Source organism: Chelon labrosus, assembly GCF_963514085.1.
Source record: "Chelon labrosus genome assembly, chromosome: 1".
In the NCBI taxonomy this organism is placed as follows: domain Eukaryota; kingdom Metazoa; phylum Chordata; class Actinopteri; order Mugiliformes; family Mugilidae; genus Chelon; species Chelon labrosus.
In genome coordinates this window covers 2564262-2585909 of record NC_140337.1, presented here as the reverse complement: position 1 = coordinate 2585909, position 21648 = coordinate 2564262, and the positions used below count along the sequence as shown (strand labels likewise).

Here is a 21648-nt window from a genome sequence, read left to right as displayed (position 1 = left end):
AGGGGTTGTTGTCAGTGCTGCTGATTTAAAAAACGAAAAGTTTAAATCAAAATCCTCCTTAAAACAGCCACCAAGTGTATTTTGTATGTAACTGTAGAATATAACCTCAATCAAAGGTTGATTTAAAGGCTGAAAACCTGAATTTTATGTCCTCATATGTGGTCAGTCTATATCTTTTGTTACTTGCTGCTTGTCAAACTGTGTAAAGACAAACACCTGCTGACACTTTATTCAGTTTTTATAACATCTCACACCTAAGAGTCCCGTTAGCTCGTCTGCATGTCTCTGTGCTGACACATCTCAGCCTTTAAATCCTTAACCGCCTCCTTTAAACAAGCAAACGCCTCCATGAGCACTGTTCAAGTTGCAGCTGAATGCCAGCAAATGTCAGGAGGAAGCAGCATGAAGTGGTCAGCCTGGCCGTTGACTGCCAACAGACGTCAGGGCTGAGGAATAAGCCCGGAGCTTACTGATCAAACAAGTGCAGTGCGTAAGTCACATTAATAGACGACATCTATGCAGTGGATCCAGCCTTTTCTGGTTGGCAGGGGATCTTGTGTTTCTTTGGCTGGTGAGCGCTCTGAGGAAATCTTAAGCGGCAAGCGTAAGGATTGCTGTTACTAAAGATATGCTCTGAAAATATGATGAGGGGAGGGCAAACAGCCAGTGATGCTGATAAGAAGTACATGTGGTCATTACAGATATTGAGTAAGGGGAAATTCCTGAAGAGTTGCACCGAAAGCAAACGAGTTTTTAATGTTATGCTAAATATGGAAGCAATTACAACACGAGGCAAATTATTCTGATTCATTTAACCTGTTTATATTGTAAATGGTCTATGGTGCTCTTCTAACCTTAGCACTACACAATGCTTTTTCTAATTCGCTCACCAATCGCGGAGGAGCTGCCATGCAAGCTGCTCGTATTTTGATTTAGTGCGGGGTGTCAGACATGCGCCGGCCAGACTGGGCCCTCTGTCGGCCCATGGGACAAAGTTGCAAAGTGTAAAAATTACATAGAAGACATTAACTGCAAGTTTTCTGTAAAAACAACTGCTGTTCCTAATTTGTCCACTTGGGGTTACACTTTTTTATGAAGAGTAGCAGACAAAACACAACACTGAGACCGAGCACTAAACAGCAGATGGCAGTATATGACAATATATTATTGAAAGTGCACTTATTACGCTAGCTATTACGTTACTAGTCTGGCCACCTTGAGATCAAACTGGGCTCTGTGTGGCCCCTGACCTAAAATGAGTGACACCCCTATTTTAGTGTCTTTCCCAAAGGGCAACATCTGGGGCTGAGAGAACCTGCAGTTCTTCAAACGACCACTTGAGGCTCACTCCTAGAGCAAGTCCAGCTTTACAGCAGAAATAAACATGTTCACAGCTGTTCCACTCTAGTCAGGCACTGCCAAGATGACGATGGCCAGAGTCACCACACTGAGCTTCAACACCACTTTACAGGGAGCCTGTAGGCGACGTCACAGAGGATACGTCCATCTTTATAGACAGGGATGTTTATCAATACCAAGTACGCAAACTTCTGGCTTGTGTACTTTGGACTTGGCAAGATCGGCTCTGAATTACAGGCAGGAGGGTGGAGGACGGTTCTAGACGTGGAAAAACACACTTGATGACCGCGAAATGCATTCTGGGATACAAGTCACCTCTTAATTTGTCCTTGATAAAATGGGAGGGGCAAAAACACTTCTGGACATTTGGACTGTACTTGGTCAAATGTGTACTTTGAATTTAAACTATAACAGGGCACCAAGCCCACAGCAATCAGGGGTGTGCGAAAAGTAATGACGATAAAATAAATGATACTATTTGTCCATTGGTCTGTGATATAAATGTAATTTCAGTATGATTTCATTTCGGTCATTTCGATAATTTTTATAGTATAGTATGTTTTAAAATTGCTGAATTTACATAGACGTGGTGGTTCCGGGTTCAAATCCATGGGCCTAGAGCCTTTCTGTGTGGAGTTTGCATGTTTTCCCTGTGTCTGCGTGGGTTCTCTCCAGGTACTCCAGCTTCCTCCCATTGTCCAAAGACATGCTGGTTAGGTTCATTGGTGATTCTAAAGTGGCCATAGGTGTGTATGTGAGTGTGAATGAATGACTAAATGAAGAATGAATGTTTCAACTGTCACTGGATCATATCACTACTGAGGCAATCTTAAAAACCTTACAATAGATTTACGGGGCAGTGCAGTACAGCTGAAGTGGCTAGCAGCTAATGCTAGCTGGCAGATCACCAACGAGGCATCTGTTAAAGGAGCTTATCTGTGAGCCTGGCACCTCAAGAAGGAACACGTGGAGGGAGAAGGCCGGTCAGATCAGCCTCTAGTCAAATAGAACAGGAAAGGGTGGTAAAGCTGAGTTACAACTCAAAACATAGGTAGAGGTTTTGGTCCCTCCCAAATGCAAGAGGTTTCGGTCCGAGAGATGTTTTATACAAGTAAAAGTTTGAACTGAGAAACTTCCAAGTCTTGAATTTCAAGTGAAGTTATTCAAAAGAATCTAGTTGTAAATGTGGAGGAAGGATTTGAAATATTCCTCAAATTGTCCAGTTCAACGTTGACCTTTTTTTATTAGTTTACTGTGTATGATGTGTCCATGTTGCTTGATCAAACTGCTGACACCACCTGAGAGTCAAGCTGAGTCCAGTACCCTGTATCTTTAAGGCCTCAGAGGGCATCCTGCCAGCTTTGGTTGTTTGACCTGATTGGGACACTTCTCGCCGGGTGTGTCGTTCACGTGTTTTCATTCAAACAGTCATGTGCGTGTTCACGATTCCCTGAGTGTGAGCTCTTAAATTTAGAGGCAACCCAAATTTATCTGCTCAACATTTCCCGTTTCACGCGCGTGGGTGGCACATGTAGAGTGAGCTCAAGGCCTCTAGTTGGTGCTGGTTCAACCGTCCAGTTGTTTGTGCATGTGTACGTATTTTAGGGGTTGTAGAGTGCAGCAGTCACTCTTAAGGGATATGTCAGTCATGAATAGCTCATCCTTCAACTCCGCAATCAGAGTTCAAGACCACAATTTCCCAGAAGACACTTCCTGGTGAGAAGTCTTTTCAGAAGATGTATTGTGTAGTTAACATATGACCTCCATAAGGAAACAATCATCTCTTTGGGAGGGATTTTTCTATAATGTCATGAAGGAAATGCGAACAATGTGCAAAACCAGCACTTAGAGATGATCGTGAACAGGGCATTTTTCACCACTGTGATGCAGCATGTTTTTTTGTTTTACCTACTTTTAAGAAGCATGTAAAATAACAGTGGAATTTTAGGGAATTTTAAGAGTTATTAAACTTTTCTTGTGCTTTTTAACCTGAATGTAGATTTTAATGGATTTTGCCTGACACTGTGTACAATCTCCTGGAAAAACACAGTCAGGCTGGCAGACTTCCTTTATGCTTTCAAGTCTCCTTTGTCTCGGTCAAAGAGATGAAGGAACGAACTCATGCCTGTTGGTAGTAGGCGCGCTGAGTTCAAATACAACCTGGCCAATCTGATCACTAGTGGCCAGCTTTGAGTGCATGTCCCCAGCCAGCACTTGAAATCCAATCTCAGTTTTGCGCTCTTTACGTAAATACACACCGACATCATTTGGACCACAGTAGAATATTATGACAGCTGCTGTCTCTAATGGATCTCTACCGCTGTTTCAGAACCATGAACAGCGCTGTTTTTTTTTTGGTTTTTTTTGTGCGTGTGTGTCATGACATGGGGAAATTATAAATATTTTGGAACAAACTATGAAGTCTGTCTCTAATGGATCTCTACCAACCACTGTTTCAGAACCACAAACAGTTGTTATGTGTGCATCATGACTTCCATACTTTGGAAGTTTATTGATATGTGATCATTTATTACTGACATGAGTTATTTTAAAACCACATTATTTAATGACTAAAACACATACAGTGTACTCTTGACACTGCTTCACTCCCCCATCACTCCCACTGAGTGCATCTGTAGCACAAGGCTCAGAGCACTATGTTTTTTTTCTCTGAAGGAATAAGGCAAAAACTCTGCTTATGCTAGACCACTACTGTCGAGTAGGAGGCCTTGAATGTGAACCAGAAGTCACTGTGTCTTCACACTACCAAATGGAATGAGGTCAAATGCATCCCAGACGGCCGGATCTGTTAAATGCGTCCTCAGTGCATTCTGAGTGTGTTCACACCTGTACTTTAAGCTGGTTACAGGACGGATGTTGACGCAAGGTCTGAACGGGGCCAATGTTTAATCTTCTGTTTAATCTATCCTCTCTACAAAGTTACACATACGTACATAATTCTTTTTTTAGTGTTTGCATACAAATCAGTGAATGGACTGGCTCCAGATCATCTCTTTCTGATTTGCTGCAACTACACATGACATCTAGGTCACTCAGGTCCGTGGACCACTTGTTCCAAGAACAAGGCTGAAGCAGCTGAAATCAGTTTTAATTCTTTGGCATTTAGTTCATTGTGAGAGTTCCATTTTTTTGTGAGAGTGTGTTTCAAATGAGTTTTTTAATGTCCTCTTCTTTAGTTTGAGTTTGCTCAGTTCATCAACTTTTGATGTTTTTAATGTAATGTAAGTTTTAATTATGAATAAAATTGACTTGACGTTTTGAGCTTATATCGTCTTCGCTCTCTCTTAAATTGACTTATGGCTTTGTCACTCATGAATCCACACCTTTGTTTTTGTTGCTGTTCTTCGTATGCACCTCCCCTAACTGGATTTTGACTGAGTGCTGTGCCAGATCAAGGCGTATGCTCGGGGGGGGGTCATGTGACGCAGCAGAGCGGAGGATTTGCAGTTTCACCTGAGCTGGTGGCCGTTGAACTCTTGCAATAGCAGTGACCTGAGCTGTGTTGCGTTTACCTGCAGCCTGTATCAGTGGCGCTGCAGTAAGCCTATATCAGTCTGAGTATGATGTCTGGTTTGTGGCTGTGGCTGCTCTAACAGGATTGCCAGCTTAGCCATCCATTCTGTCTATTCTTATACCACTTGTCTACTTGAACCTCCTCTCTCTTGAAGCTGTGCGATGACAGTCTCCACAAGTTCATTTCACCATCACATATTGACGTAGTCTTAACTCTGTTATTGTTGGTCATTATACACGCACTGCTTTGATTTCGACATTTATATTTAGGCTCTCGGGCCTTCTCATCTTTGCCACTGTTTTTATCCTGATAGTTAGTGTGATCTTAAACTTTCTCAAAGATTCGTCTCTAATGTAAGTTTTTAGTTTTTAGTACCCAGTGTTGCGAACGTCAGGCGTGTCTAATCAAGTCTTTTGCAAATGCTCACACAGTGTTTTTATTAACAACCTTTATCTCCACTGTGTGACAAATAAAGGAAAAATAACACAATTAAAGAATAAAATAAAATAAAAAGAAGCAATAAAATAGAAAATAGAAGAAAAACTAAATATTATAAATGTTTAAACAATAAAAGAATGAAATGAAAAATAAAATAAACAATAAAATAGAAAATTTGAGAATGAAAATTAAATAATATAAACACTGAAAATAAAAGATAAAAGTAAGAAAATAAAAAAAACAAGGAAATCAAAAAAATGTGTAAATATAGCTGTTTGCTAGCTGATCAACAGCATTTAATGCCATTAGTACAAATAGTGCAAAACCCAGAACATCAAAACCTTTTGTAGTTCCACTTTGTCTATTATTCCTCTGTCTCACCCTGTGTAACGCTCTGAAGATGAAAGCTGAATCATCTTCCTGTTTGGAGTTCAAGATGGTATCAGCACGGAGGAATGTGTTCTCTAAATAACAGAAATCTTACAATGAAAATAGCTGCATGGTTCTGCTGAAAGAGTGCTAACTAGCCTGACGTAGCCTGTCAGACTCATTCTGGTAAGAACTGAGTATGGTAACATGCTTTTTGAATTTCATTAGTTTCCAGTACAAACAATCGTTGTAAACATCTGAATAAGACTGCTTCGCTGTTAGTCTTCTGTCCATCATCACATAAAGCCCATCCAAATGATTTGATTAGCCCAACAGATCTTTGCAGGAGCCTCATCAGTTCCCAATGGAGAGACTCCAGACCAATGTTGTGAGCGGGGGAAGTTCGGGCTGGCTTCCAGACTAAATGCTAACAAGAAAATTCTTGTCCTTCTTCCTCAGAATCAGCTCCCAAGGCGTTCGGCATCCCGCTCTCGCAAGTCATCGCCAATGACCGAGCCTACAAGCTACGGCAGGACGCCCTGAAGGAGAGCAGGCGCGACTGCTTGGACCTGGAGGCCAGCATCCTGCGCTTCAGGGCCGAGAAGCGTCAGTTCTTCAACGGGAACAAGCCTCTGGTCAGCTCCTCGTCCATCACAGGTGGAGGCCCGAGCTCGCCGTCCGCAAACTCTGTGGCACCTGCGCCGATTTGTGACGCCCACAACAAGCCTCTGTCGCCCACGTTTCTGGACAACACTGGCAGAGGACAGAGGAGGGTGAGACAGCTTTCTGAGGCAATAAACGCAAATAACTAAGTCTTACTCTTCAGGATCTCTTACAGTCAGCTTTGTTTTTAGAGGATAATACCATTTTTATTAAAACCTGTTTCTAACAGGAGGTTCATATGGTGAAAATAAATGTCACAGAGGAAAACTGGGAAGTTAATTGTAGAAAAAGAAAAAAAATATGCTACTAATACATATATATGGTTCCACTGTAAACTAAATTTAATATCTTATTTCAGTCTAAATGTAGGTATAAATTAAAAAATATGAAAATCAAACAAACTCAGATCCGTTACTTTAAGTAGAAACTAGGGGTTTAACAACTTCGGAGTTTTTAAAGTCGACTTTAAAAACTCCGAAGTATATGTGTACGTGGTGAAAGTCGGGTAGAAGTCGACTAGTCGATGACGACACATATAAAAACGCAGTATAAAGTAATGCTTTGGAACAAATCTATATTCTTGACCTGAATATGTACAACCACAGCAACAATGTCAACTAATAGAACACAACAGCACTGAACATAAACACATGAGCTTATCAATACTGTGCGCTGCAGATATGCATCGGCAGCGTTTAATAGTACTCCACAGTGTAAAATAATATAATGTAGCCGGGATAAAAAAAAAGAAAGTATATTTCCATGTATAACAGCTAAAGGTCGCATAACTTTAGATAATGAAATTCACCATCAATTTGTTGACATGACTTCTCTCTGTAACCGCAAGTGTAGTTGTTAATTGACTGCCGTTGAGAGGATTTGTACCGTTCTGCCACCGTTAGCAGATGCCTTTTCAGAGTGTGAATTGCAGTACTTTTGTTGTATTTCAGGACGGACATATCACCGTATAATGGGCTTCATCTTTAGTGAAGTATTTCCACACACTTAATGAACCGGTAATTTGCTGCACCGGTCTTCTAGGAAGCGTCTGTGTTGTTATTGTCACGTGATCGGCGACTAGTTGACTTCCTGCTTAAAACGTCATGGCACAGAAGTAAAGTCGACTAGTCGGTACAACCCGCCTATTAGAAACAGATGTATTTGCAGTCAAAATGAAGCAGATTTCCAGATATGCATTTTGAAAAGAGTGTTCAATTCCAGTTACAATAGCATTAACAGCTGCCGTATACAATCGCAAATTAAGCCATCATATTGTTGATATTACTCCTTATATCAGTAAAATGTACAGAATTGAATGGAAAACGTTCAACGTTCAGTTTTACTTCTCTTCTTGTTTGCGTGACCGATTTGAATTCTGATATCATAACGCCAAGGGAATGGTATTTGTTCTCCACTGAGCAGCTAGCTAATCTCTGATGACATCAGCTACTGTGAACATTTTCCCAGCAAATTCATTTATTTGTTTCCACAGTCTTGTGTTTGAAAGAAAAAAAAAAAAAACAATCTGTGTTTATTGGCTTTCCCAGCGTTTTTTTTGTTTGCCTATGTCTGTGAACCGTCTCTCAAACCCTGCTATTGTACTTACGCTGATCTAAAAGCAGTGGTTTAGCAAAGCTTGTAATGAATATTATTACAACCACAGAGAACAGTAATCAAACCAGAAACCAGCTGTGGAGTATGGTTCGTGACAGTTGTTCTGAGGTAAACATTGCAAACACACAGTCCTGCTCCACTGGAAACATTTAATAGTAATAACAATTTAATGTGAGTCTTATGATTATATTCATTATTGATTAGTGATAGTTGAGTTATTCACCATTTAATATGGCCAAAAACACCAAGCATGTGTCTGCAAACCTCAAGAAAATCCACATATATTCAGCTTTTTCTTTCCTGACCTTTTCAGTTCAGGAAACATATCTTAACACAGTCCACGTGCATCCAGATGTGTGTAATGAGCGACATTATGTAATCAGGTTTGGTTCAGCAACTTAATAAATTTTCATTTGACTTATTGTAATTGCAGTTGGAAGCATTCATCAAGGCCAACAACAATAATTTAGCTGATGTTTTCTACAAAATTAGTTTCTGATTTGTGCTTTACGTAATAATGAACAATAAATGAGTTCAAAACTTGACTAAATATACCATGAAATGATAGCGTTAGTAAAACTTAAATCAGGAAACACAAACACTCTTAAAATCTCTCCTTTAATGTTTTCTACTGTAAATACTTTGAATCTTGGCTCTGTCCATTCTCTTATCCATTACTGATCCCCAGTGTATCATGTACTCTTGTTTGTTTCATGTTAATATGCAGATGGTGCCGATTAATTCATCTGCTTGCTTCTGCTTCTCCTCCTCCTCTTCTTCATTCTCTTTTGTTGCACCTCCCTCTTTTTCCTGTCTACCCCGCATGGCCTTCAGCAAACAGCTTGCCCAAAATGAGCTGCTAAGATCGCTTCCTGTTAAAAGTTTTCTTGTTGAGACTTCTTTCTCACCACCATCATCTCAGCGCTCTTTCAGATTCTGGTTTCTGGAAAGCATCTTAAAACAATTAGAATGTTAGTGATGCAACATAAATAAAATTGAATTGGATTAAGCTTTAAATGACAAATGGGTAGAGATACACCATAATGAAATCATAGAATTGCCAGAAACAGAGGACAAATGCCTCAAGTCACCTGTATCTGGACCAAAACGTTGCACTGGAACACACCGCAAAGGCTGCAGCCAAAAGACAGTGGTCTGACAGAGCAGAATACACTTGAAAAGCTAGGGCCACAGGCACTTACTGATGGCCCAACACCAAAAAACGAGCACCATTGACTTTTCTTAACATTTTTACCTAAGCACGTAAGAAAGCCCAAACTTCTTCAAAAGTTGGCCTGGAGTCGCTCCACTGGGAACTGATTATGCGATGGCAAAGATCTGCCGGGCCAGTTAATCATTTGGACGATGATGGACAGAAGAGTAACAACAGCCCAGTCGTACACATCATCTGAGTGCTGTGGAGCTGAATTTGTTTACAACAAAATGGCTCTGATTGGTTGGAGGACTATCCAATATAATTTTTTCTCGGACTTGGGATTTATCCTGTTTCAGTAAAATGGCTTGATGGACTTTAACCAGTTAATAACCCTAAGTTATTGACTGTGATGATGCCTAAATGTTTCACGACTCATTTCTCAGGTACTCCAGAAACTTGCTTTGTATTAAATGATAATGTTAGCAGGATGAAGCACATTTAGGAAAGCTTCAAAACGCTGCTTGCATAGCTGTTGACTTATTAATTTATACAGAAAGTCAATCTCTGTGTTTGAATAGTCTTAGTTATGTCCTTGCCTTCGCCTGCCACCCGCATTGATCCCTCCGGGTTGGGGGCAAGTTCCTGCCCCAAGCAAGGGAGTTCAAGCACATCTGGGTGTTGTTTACAAGTGATGGTAAAATGGAGTAAGAGATTGACGGATGGTTTGGTGTGGTGGCTGCAGTAACATGGGTGCTGTATCAGACTGTCGTGGTGGAGAGGGGGCTGAGCTGTAAGGCAAAGCTTTCAATTCACCAGTCGATCTACACTCCAACCTTCACCTGTGATCATGAACTTTGACCAGAAGAATGGCATCGCGGACTCAAACGCCTGAAATGAGGTTCCCTTGTCGGTTGGTTGGGCTCAACCTTTTGAGCCTTTTTTTAGTCTGGCATCTGGTGAGGACGCCTCCTGGCCACCTCCCTTTGGAAGTTTACCGGATATGGCCGGCTTGGAGGAGACCCTGGGGTAGACCCAGAACTCGCTGGAGGGATTATTTTTCTCATCTGGCCTGGGAATAACTCGGGATCCCCCAGGAAAAGCTGGAATATGTTGATGGGGAGAGGGGCGCCTGGAATTCCTTGCTAAGCCTGTTGCCGCTGTGACAGACCTTGGACAAGCAAAAGACAATGGATGGCTTTTCTTTAGCAGGAGAACGGACATAGCTGTTTGGTAAAAAGATGGGGAGAATGGCAAAGCTTTTGCAACTGCCCTGAATTAGTTGGGACTCTGACTCAGCCTCTTACAAATATCTGGGCTGCAGCTGCAGTGTTTACATGAGACGGTCAAGGAGCAGCAGCAGCCCGGCGGTGTCGTCACTGTGTACTGTCCTATGCAGTGACAGATAACATACACAGAAGGAGTAAAGGTTAAAAGTAATGGCTAAAACAAAATGAATGGTGGAAAAGAAACTGCTGTGAGGGCATTTTGAATTACAGTGTAAATGTTTTTTCTTCCTTAAATTCAGATTTGACGTAGCAAAGCAGGCCAGATCTCCCCTGCTTGGACTAGAGGGACTAGGCTAAAACCTTTGTATCAAACATCTCCCAGACTGCAACTTGCAGCTCGTATGCTATTACTCTTTGTTTCTGTAAAAAAAACAATACTTTATTGCCGCTTGTGCCAAATTATTTCAGTTAACATGTCGTCAAGTAGAAGCCAGGAAATAGACAAAACCGTCCCTGAAAATCTCCATACACCTACAGAGAGGTCTTGCTTTCTAGTCCAAAGCATAAATACAAGGAAAGTTATTTTGACAATGGTATTTTTGAAACATATAGCACTGTTAAGCAAAACTTTCACAAGTGGATCCCTGATTTGTTTCTTTTTTGCACAAGGACGCATCAGGTTTCACCAATAAATGACTGACCCCAGTACAAATTGTACATATTTTCATGGTTTTGCACATCAGCACAGCTCACACATTGCAGCTGGACTAAACCTGTTTTTATTTTATAGCTTTAGTGTGCTGCTGTGGGAAATTCCTCTGGCATTCCTGATGTTCCTCCAGTAAAAAAATAAAAAAATAAAAAAATTCCAAGTCATAGACAAGTGATTTATCTTCCTGTGGTATTCGTTTTTTGAGCTCCTCTGATATTTATCAGATGATTACGTCAAGATAAGTGATAAAAGTCCAGCTGGCCTCCTTCTCCCACCATTCATCTTAAAATGTACCTTTAATTTTCTGCCGTCAGATTCTCTTTGAATTTTTCTTGCCTTCCCATCCTCAATTCATGAACTTGTCACTTTATGTTTTGTTCCCCTCCGCTTCACGGGCGTTATAGCGTCTTTGAGGTGTTCGCTTTGGTATTACAACACTAAAAAAAAAAAAAAAGAAATTGTTGTAGTCAGCTGTTTTCAGAGCAACACCTCTAATAAACCTACTGAAAGTGGTTTATTAGAACTGTCTGTTGACACACTCCGTCAACAGACAGTAAACAGACACTAGTTAGCAAGGAGCTGGCAAATGTGATGGGCCATTTAGCAGCGTAAAGCCACATATTTCACTCAGAAGGTGGTCAAAAATGGAGCTAAAAGTTATCCTAATGAATGCTAATGTTGCCCAGGAAAGAGGAAACTGCTAGCTAAAATGTCAATCGTTATACCTCTATGGACCACTTCCCTCAATTGTCCACAATTACAATGAATTGTTTTCAGTGATTCAAAATGCTGTTAAAAAAGGTGAATATATTGGAGCCACATTGTGATACATCAGTCTCTTCCTTCCGCCTTACAGGGTGGCCTGTCTGTGGACTCCATCTCTGACCTCGTAGAGAGCCAGTCTCGCCTGCTGGAGGCACTGCAGCTCTCCCACCCGGCTGAACTGGAGCTGAAGAAGGCGCCGGGCTCATCGGACGGGCGGACGCAGACCAAGCTCAGCCTCAACCCCATCTACAGACAGGTGCCTCGAGTCCTGGAGAGGTGCTGCAGTCACATCGAGACCTACGGTGAGATTCCTCTGGTGCCATTTGGAGTCCCCAAATTTGATACACGCCTTTATCACTTTACCAAGTTCTTAATGGAGAGGTTTAAGTAGAAGATTGGTGTCTTAATTCAATGAACATGATTGAAGGTTACATGCTGCACCATTTTGTGTCCCCAGGTCTTCAGACGGTGGGCATTTTCCGAGTTGGGAGCTCTAAAAAGAGAGTAAGACAGGTGAGGAATCCTTTTTTTAAGCAATTACAATTACAACTGAATGAAATATGAAACGTTTGGACACACCTTCTCGTTCTATGGTTTTTCTTTATTGTTATTATTTTCTAAATTGTAGATTAATACTGAAGATGTGAAAACTGTGAAGGAATATGTATGCAATTATGTAGTAAAGAATAAAAATCCATTCAAAGTCTTCAGTCTAAAATATTAAATACAATTCAAAAAATGTTTTATTTTATTTTATTTTATATATGTATATAAAAATGCTGTTTGGAACTTTAAAGTAAAAATCCAAAGTAAAAAATAAATTAGCCATGGGCATTTACGGCAATTTACTGACCTTTTTCATTTATTTATTTTTATTTTAGAAGAACTTTAGAAGAAACTCATTGTAATAGGAACATTTTAAACATTTTTGTTGGTATGATTGTATTTTTTTCCCACACAGGACCTTTTATTTTGCCTTATGGTAGAAAACAAACAGTTTCTACCCTCGCTGAAAAACTGTCTTTGAGTCTCTGAATTTCTTCTGTGAATTGGTAAAAACAGAATTTAATTGTGTTAATGAAAACTGATTACAACAAAAGACAAAAACTACCAAGTGAGCATCTGCAACATTAGGTTGCATAGTAAAACGATCACATATTAAAAACTAAAAATTCCACTTATATGGAATAAAACATGCATATTTTAAGATGGCATTCTAATCTTTACCTGTTGATACCTGCTGTATCATATTTCATCCATAACTTTCCAAAACTATTTTACTTTAACATGTTAAATAATATATAATTCTTTTGGCAGCCATTTCCAAAATGCCTGCCAAAAGCCTGCTATTGTCCACCGAGCATGGATAAATCCACCAAGGGGCAGATGACACATTTCAAATTGAATTGAATATTCTAATTTTGATTGGACTACTGGTTTTAATTAGACATATACAACTTTTTTCCCCTTGTATGCACTGAAGAAAGTGCACTCTCCTGTGATTCACTGCCTTGTGTTTCCTGTTGCTCTTCACTGGACGCTCAAACATAAAAATAATCCCTGGATGAAAACCAGATGATGTGTGACATCCTGTTTTTCAGGGGAAAGTAGCCTCTGTGCGACCCCGAGCAAGTTTGCGTGAACTTTTTTATTACTGTCTGTGAATGAACGTTCGGTTGACTTGTCCCGCGTGTCTCTAAATTTAAGTAAAGCACTCTGTGGTTTATCTGGGTGTGCGTTTGTCTGCGACCTCCTCAGCTGCGGGAAGACTTTGACATGGGGGTGGACGTCCAGCTCGATGAGGAGCACAGCGTTCATGATGTGGCGGCACTGCTCAAGGAGTTCCTGAGGGACATACCTGATCCTCTGCTGCCCAGAGAGCTGTACCCTGCCTTCCTGCATGCCAACCGTATGCTCACACACCACACTGGATACATAGTGATGGATAAATGTGTTGAAAAACCAAAACTAGACACTCACGGAGATGAAACATTTCACCTGCTGACCATTTAGTGATTTCTGAATTCTCAGTTTTTCTGCAATATTGTGGTGCGAGTATCAATCTAATCTCTTCCTCCTGTAGTGCTGAGAGGAGCTGACCAGCTGCAGTATCTCCAGCACCTCCTCTATCTGCTCCCTCCCTGTAACTGCGACACGCTGCTGCGCCTCCTCACCTTGCTGAACACCGTGCAGGGGTTTGCCCAGGACAGCATAGGAACCAACGACGAGGAGGTAGGCTTCTGGTTTGAAGGGCCACTGCACTGACTGCATACACGGATATCAGTTTGCTCGTTACTTCCTATCCAAAGTAGCGTAAGACAGAAAAATCATGCAGCTGAAATATTCTGAGATCATTTCCTGGCTCCCTCCAGATCCCTGGTAACAAGATGACAGCTGCTAACTTGGCCGTGATCTTCGGGCCGAACCTGCTCCAGGGGGAACGAGGAGGAGACATGAGCCCTCACACGATGGGCATCGAGGACAGCACGGCGATCATCAGTGTCACTCTGGTGCTCATACAGAACTACAGGAGACTCTTCACGGTACAGCGAGCGTATTCAACCTCAATGCTGCCATTTTTCATACTGCAACTGTCAGTCATTTATGAAAATGATTCAGAAGAGGGAAAAGGCATGCGTCCACGTAAAAATAAAACCTGTTTTCTAATTTAAGTCTGGTGATAACTTCTCATTCAGATTTTCAGGTGTTTAACTTTCTTCTTCCCACCACAACCTTTTATAGATATATACACAGATCAGTAAATGACATCGACCATCTTGTGACAATCCAATGTTCTGCTGGGAAACTTTTGGACCTGGCATTCATTGGTGTGGATGCTACTGAGACATGTAGCACCCATCTAGACCAGATCAGGCACCCCCACCCCTTAGCAATGACACTCCTTGTTGGCAGCAGCCATCCCCAGCAGGATGCAGCCTGACACAGACACACACACAAAAAAGGTTTAGGAACAACTGAAAAAAAACAAAAAAACATGATTGTTGTTTTGCAGACTAAATGTAGGAACTATTTAGGTTTAATGTTTTGGTTTGTCCAGGAAGACTGATACAGATTTGTAGTGATATTTGAGCTCATGAACCTGATGTGTGTTCCTGCAGGTATCTGCAGAGCTGCAGCAGGAAGTCCTGATGAGCCTGATCCAGACCGACCCGGACATCATCGACTATCTGCTGCGCAGGAAACTAAGGTGACTATGGTGACCACAATCACATCTACTGTTGAATTAAATACGCTGAAAGTGTCAACTTTGAGTGTTTCTGCTCTTTCATAGTGGTAGTCACCTGACGGTGGACAGCAGCAGTGAGTCGGGGGGTCGTCGGGACACGGGGGCGTCTCTGGACTCTGTGGGAGCCTCCAGTGGGAGCCTGTCGCCGCTGGAGCCCCCGTCACCTCTTTTCCCCCCGGATGGGAGTGGCCGCGAGGGCAGCCTGACCAGCGAGATCTTCCTCAACGTCCTCAAACTGAATCAGAACAGGAAGCGACAGGAAACAAGATACGGTACTGTTGGTGTGAAACTGTGTGCTGTTCAGCTCGAGGTTATCCCTTCTTTACCTCATATAAGTATATATATTTTAGTTTTTTTGACAGTAAATGCGACAGTTTATGAAGAATTTGAAATATAGACTTTTCCTCAATATCGAGGAATTTTAATCGTAGGGAAGTGCTAAGAGATACAACTGTTTTAAAACTGTTAAAATAAATCTCAAAAACAAGATAAATAAAACTGTTATGGAAATCTCGATTTTTTATTTTTTTTTATTAATATATTTATTATGTAAATTATATATTATTTTTCGCATTGTCCTTAAAATAATTGTTTTTGTTCTAAAATAAATTTAGACATAATCACAATATTAAATATAACACATTGCTTAAGTTGAGCTTCTTAATTGTGTGTCCAAAAATGAAATACCCCCACATGTTTTTTAAAATATTCCTGTCAGCATGAATATGGCTTTAAAACTGGAGATGGTGATTGTGGGAAATAAAACTGAGATCCCCAGTTCAGTGATTTTCCCCAATTTTTATCTCTGCAATGTAATATTTATTACAGGGACAGTACTAAGATGAATATTTAGTTGAAAGTTTAGTAAGTTATGTTTATAAGCAGTTATTGAATAAAACATTTTATAATTTTTGTTTTATCTTCTTCTGTGTCTGTAAATTCCTGCAGATTCAGACCTGAAATGACTCCATGTGGTTTCACTACGGTTGATAAAAACTTCTCTAAAAGCACAGATCGCTCTCTGCTGAGGACTTTAAAATGTGGCAACAGCACCACCTGTCTGTAACAATTCACAATGACATTCTGAGCTGCTTTTACTTGTTTTAGGTCCCCTGTATACACTCTCGTGCCAGTACATTAGGTACACTTGTGAAAATGAATGCATTCTAATACAGCAGTCCTGCCTTAAATCTCTAAAGCTTCATGGTTGTTCTAATGTTCAACTGAAACAGTGTCAGAAAAGTGGTAATTCAATTGGATGATCATTTTGGAGGATGTAGTTTTAGGTGCTTGCTTGAGGCACCTCAGCCATGAACAGGGCAGGATGCAAACCTGTGACCCTTCGGTCCTGAAGCTGCATCTCTAACAACTACACCTCCCCTAAACAAGTTGTGCCTGGGTGGGTTTGAGCCACCAACCTTTCTAGTTAACAGTGCTTTCCTTTCCATCTTAAAATGGTTTACATGTTTGAATTGTGAGGTTTTAAGCAATCAAGTTCATTTTCAGTACCAAGTATAGTTTTATTTTTTAAATCAAATTTTTCGAGACCCTGCAGCCTTGATTCATTTAATGAATTTTGTTCTTGGTCCTCCAGGTGAGGTTCCTCCGGGTAAATCCATCCGCCACATGCGTCAGTTCCACTCCCACCACAACCTCCTCAGCCTGGCCCAGCACTCCTCCTTGTCCTCCACCAGCTCCAGGCTCCACGGCCAGGACCTGGACAACCAGGAGCGCAGGGGCCCGTTGGGTTCCACGCTGAGCTTTGGTCTGGGCGGGGGAAGCTGCTCCAGCCTGAGCGGCTCGACCGAGAGCAGCATCTGGGTGAGGCAGACGCCGCAGGAGGAGAGCAAACCGTCGCCGGCCGCTAATTTCTGGGACTTCTTCACTGGGAAAGGGTCGAGCTCGGAGACGATGGTATGAAGAAGGGCAAGAAGAGGAGAAGTATGAAGGGAAGAGGAGTGTGTTGGTCAGAAATCACTCCCAAAAACAATTGGTCAAAGTTACATTTTGTAAGAAAAATGTGTTGCACTTCAAAAGTTTGACTACTTGAATATTTGTCGTTCAGAATCACCCTGTTGGAGGCTCAAATTTTCACGTTTCTGCCCGCCCTGGAACTCAGCAACGTGTAGTCGGGAATCAGAAAGCACAAAGAAATAAAATTGAAGAAGGAAATGTCACATAAATGAGTTTGCGTATGAAAAACACAATTCACTCAGACATCACACAAAGAAGGACAACAGACTGGAAGAAGATGCAGTAATAATGTACATAATGTGTATTCCTACTTTTCTTTTACACACCCTTTCTTTAATACCTAGGACTGCATATCTAAATGTAGTTGCATGAACTTTGCTTTATTTAACCTTTATCCTCTGAATGTTTTCCTTTAAATTTGAACGCTGTGTGCACTATAAATCAGCAAGAATTCAATACTCCTGATTTCAAGTTATTTCCCGTCAAAACATTCATCTTGATTACAACTGGACTAAAGTTGGTTGAAAGTACAGCAGCACTTAGATGAATGTACTTTATCTTAGTCTTTTAAATCTAATTTAAACAAAAATAAAGTTTGCCCTGTATTAAAACAGTTTTTGACCTAAAAATGTTGAAATTAAACCTTAGGGCTTCACTTGCGGGCCTTTACTCAGTTTAACCTGTGTCCAAATTTAAAGACTAAACCTCCTGACGAATGCAGGAACTTCACTTCAGTAATGAAGTTGAAATATAAAGTGCTTGAGGTACGGTCAGTACCTGTATGATATTGCAAACTTTGCGCTAGTTGTGGGGTCCACAATCAAACCAGTGAGTTGTACTTTTTGAAATTGTGGCCATACACAGAAACAGAAGCACATCTGAGTGCATATTTGGCATGGCCCAGAGCTGGTTCATGAGTCACAATATCTCTACTACTTAAGTCATGTTCACTTAAAGCACCTACGAGTTCTCATTACTCAGAAATGTACCCATGCGTTGCGGCGACACAGACTAAAATGCATTTCCTCGTCCACGACTGTGTGTCCAGACAGTCACAGAAAACTGGCCCTCCTTCTGCCTTCTACAAACCATCAACTCCCACATCGTATCTCTTTTCTGTTCTTCAACAGTTATTAGCTCCAACTCCAGTTGCCAAGTATGCAGTGAAACAGAGCAATGCCAACACATGAACGCAAAACAAACCTGACATCCCTGCCCACAAAACTTTAGTGGGGCAATGTTGGTCTGGAGTCTCTCCATTGGGAACTGATCACTCCTGCAAAGACCTGTTGAGACAATTCAATTATTTGGACAGGGATTTAAGAGGTGATGGACAGAAGAGTAACTTCATCTGAGCACTGTCTAATTGGTTGTAGATCTAATTGCGTGCAGTTTTTTTTTCCTGCATCGGTTGAAACACGCCTTTCCTGTGTTAACACTAAATGGTAAATGGCCTTGCTTTTATATAGCTCTTTTCTACCTATTGGTACTCAAAGCGCTTTACAGTCTCAGACACATCTACCCATTCGCTCACACAAGCACACACACATTCACACACCAGTGCCACGCACTGGGAGCAACTGCAAGACACTGAACCCCCACACTTCGGCATGTGAACCCTAACCCTCTGGTTCGTGGACAATCTGCTCTACCTACTGAGCCACAGCCGCCCATCTCACTAGCGATGGGAAGTTCGGCTCTTTTCTGAGAGCTGGCTCTTTTGCCATGGCTCCCAAAGAAGAGCCGTCTCTTTTGGCTCCTGAATGGCTCTTTTTTTAGTATCGTTTATAGCCTAATATTTCAGCCCAACAAAGCAAATACACACGGTTTGTGTGTTGATAAGCCCTTTTGCATTCAGTGTTTTTATGAGAAGCCTAATTTTGTCTCATTTTGTGCAGTTATTCTGTTACAAAAGCGTTGTCACTTTTGTTTAATATTTCAATAAAACTTTAATTGTACAAACAAATGAACCAGATCAACACACGTTCTCACGGGAGCAGTGAGGAACGATCAAAAGGGGGAAAAAAAGTAGGAGCTGGCTCTCACTCCATGGGAATCGGCTCTTCTGATTCACTACCAAGCATGCATCGGGTCTTAGAACCGGTTCTTTTGCGCATGACACATCACCAGTTAACAGACTCACTCTAATGAGATCTGAGTTTGTCAATGGTAGGCTTAAAAGACACCACGAAACAGCATGAATTGTAGCAATTATCTATCGGTTAGAACGACCCTTTTCACAATACACAAACGTTTGATAAATTGTCAATGTGAAACTATTGATTAGTGCAGCTTTAATATGTTATAAATGCTCAGAATGGTTAATGTTACTCTCGTAGATCCAAATCAAAAGCATAAATCTACTTGTAGAGGTCAGACGCTGCAAGTAACGTTTTCTTGAGGACGTTTCATCCTCGTGGCTTCCTTACCTCCAGATGACTTGTGTGGAGTTCAGGTTTTCATTCTGTGGGTGGTGTGAAACTCACATGACTAGTGTATGTTAACGAACCCAAATTCACCTGCACTTCGAGGATGTCATTCAGATTACGATCTTTCAATTGAAGGCGCGCATTGTGTCATCCTTGGTGTGTTTAGCCTGATAATAGTTCTCAGTTAAAAAAAAAAAAGTAACTTCTACCAAACTAACCAGTTCAAATAAAACATGGACACCTTTAGACTTACATTAAACCTGTATATAGAACCATTAATGTTTCTAAATGCCTAATCTCCTAAAGCTGCATTTTTGATTTAAAGATTTAAAAAAATCTCTCATTAAATCTCTTTTTTTGGAAACACAAGGGGGCGACATTTACCACTTTATTACATCCTGTGGACAAAAGTCTGGTCACAAAAAAGGTTAGGTTTGGAAATAGTGCCAAACAACTAGAGAATGTACAGATGTTTGTTTCTGGCCTCTTCATAATAGAAATCCTTCTTCTTGTACAGAGATTTTTCTACAACCTGTTCTTTTTCTTCACCACAAACATAGAAGTTGTACAGTCCGCCTCAGCAGGTGAACGTCCTTTTCTTTTGGATATCGTTGTAGAGAAAACGAGATGTATATTTTCTTTTTTGTCATTGACACTTTTTTTTTTTCTATATTGTTGTAAAATCCAATGAGGCGTTAAGGCCGCTGTTGGACAATGTACCGTCTACCTGCAGAGAATTAAATGTCAAACTGCCTTTTGTGTTGTTGCTTATTGTTGAATGTGTGGTGAGAGACTGGGGGATAGAAGCAATGAGTCAGAGTGTTGTTTAAAGGCTTTCTCTGAGTTATAGCTCACAAAGAAAAAGGAAGCTGACAAGTTATACTGTGAGTCAGAGGGGGAAAAAAGTCTCTAGGGGAAGCTGGAGAGCTTTTTTTTTTTTTTTTTAGACCAGATGCTCAAAATCACCTGCAATAATAATCATGCATTGAAAATTTGTTTATTTTTTCCATATACATATGTTCACATAACTGATCTTTGAGCAGGAAAGTGGATAATTTCAGGCCAGAATCACCCAGCTGTGAGATGGATCTCTTGTTCTCACAGGAGGTTAAGTTTAGGCCTCAAAATACAAAAGAAAGGCAAAAACTTTTCTTTTTTAATTATTTCATTTTGTGCCAATGTTGCAGTCTGCTGACATAGTGTTTCACATGTTTGTGGAAAGAAATGCTATTTTTATGTTTTTTTTTTTTTGGCTTGACACATTGAGTTCCGATGTTGTAAAGGACACACTGCTTGAGTTTTTGCGCCCTTCAGAATGTTCTACATCACATAATTCTCAAAAGTAGGCAAAGAGATCCCAATCAAACAACTGAAATGGAAATATTATAGCTGTGTATCTGGTTATTCGACTCCAGCTTCCTCCCACCATCCAAAGACATGCTTGTTAGGTTAACTGGTGATTCTAAATTGGCCGTAGGTGTGAGTGTGAATGGCTGTCTGTCTCTCTGTGTTAGCCCTGTGATAGACTGGAGACCTGTCCAGGGTGTACCCCGCCTCTCGCCCAATGACAGCTGGGATAGGCTCCAGCAGACCCCGCGACCCTTAACAGGAACAAGGAGTTACAGAAGATGAATGAATGAATGCATGAGTTTGGTTAATCGGGAAAACGAGCCAATATTACATATCAGTGAGGTGCAAACGTAAGTGCACTTCTTCTTCATTTCAAGACTAAATTAGAGTCCTGTTCAGTAGTGTTTCCAATGTAATGAGACACGGGTGTCATTCAGTGCCTGAAAGAAAAATCAGGAATATGTCAGAGTCACATGTTAGTATCATAGCACAGACATCAGGTTCATCAGGCTGGAAAAGGTTACAAAACCATCTCTAAAGAGTTTGGAATCCACAAATCCACAATCAGTCAGAGTGTGAATAAATAGAGGAGATTTAAGACAACAGTTACCCTTAACAGGAGTGGTCGACCGTCAAAAGTCAGGCCGAAAGCAAGACGCATAATAGCCCTAGAGGTCACAAAGTAACCCAGGATAACTTCTAAACAGCAACAGGCCTCTTTCACATAATCCTTTCTACTACTTTCAGGAACTGTGTGACAATTTGCTGACGTTTTGAGTCATTCTTATGCAGAAATGTAGAAGATTCTAAA

General features: G+C 40.9%; 1 protein-coding gene across 3 annotated transcripts in view; it reads left to right on the top strand.

Moving 5' to 3' along the window:
* The window catches only part of arhgap36 (Rho GTPase activating protein 36), a 73525-nt gene extending 53168 nt beyond the window's left edge, over positions 1 to 20357 (top strand). For 2 of the 3 annotated variants that reach the window (XM_084545655.1, XM_084545656.1), the window contains exons 4-12: positions 6161 to 6474; positions 11929 to 12139; positions 12295 to 12350; positions 13596 to 13746; positions 13921 to 14069; positions 14210 to 14380; positions 14957 to 15045; positions 15130 to 15356; positions 16679 to 20357. In XM_084545655.1, the coding sequence (XP_084401781.1) occupies positions 6161 to 6474; positions 11929 to 12139; positions 12295 to 12350; positions 13596 to 13746; positions 13921 to 14069; positions 14210 to 14380; positions 14957 to 15045; positions 15130 to 15356; positions 16679 to 17004 (1694 nt within the window). In that variant the 3' untranslated portion in view covers positions 17005 to 20357. Of the gene's footprint in view, positions 1 to 6160; positions 6475 to 11928; positions 12140 to 12294; positions 12351 to 13595; positions 13747 to 13920; positions 14070 to 14209; positions 14381 to 14956; positions 15046 to 15129; positions 15490 to 16678 lie in introns of those variants that run through there. The other variant, XM_084545657.1, reaches the window with a different exon arrangement.
* The last annotated feature ends 1291 nt before the right edge of the window (positions 20358 to 21648 follow it).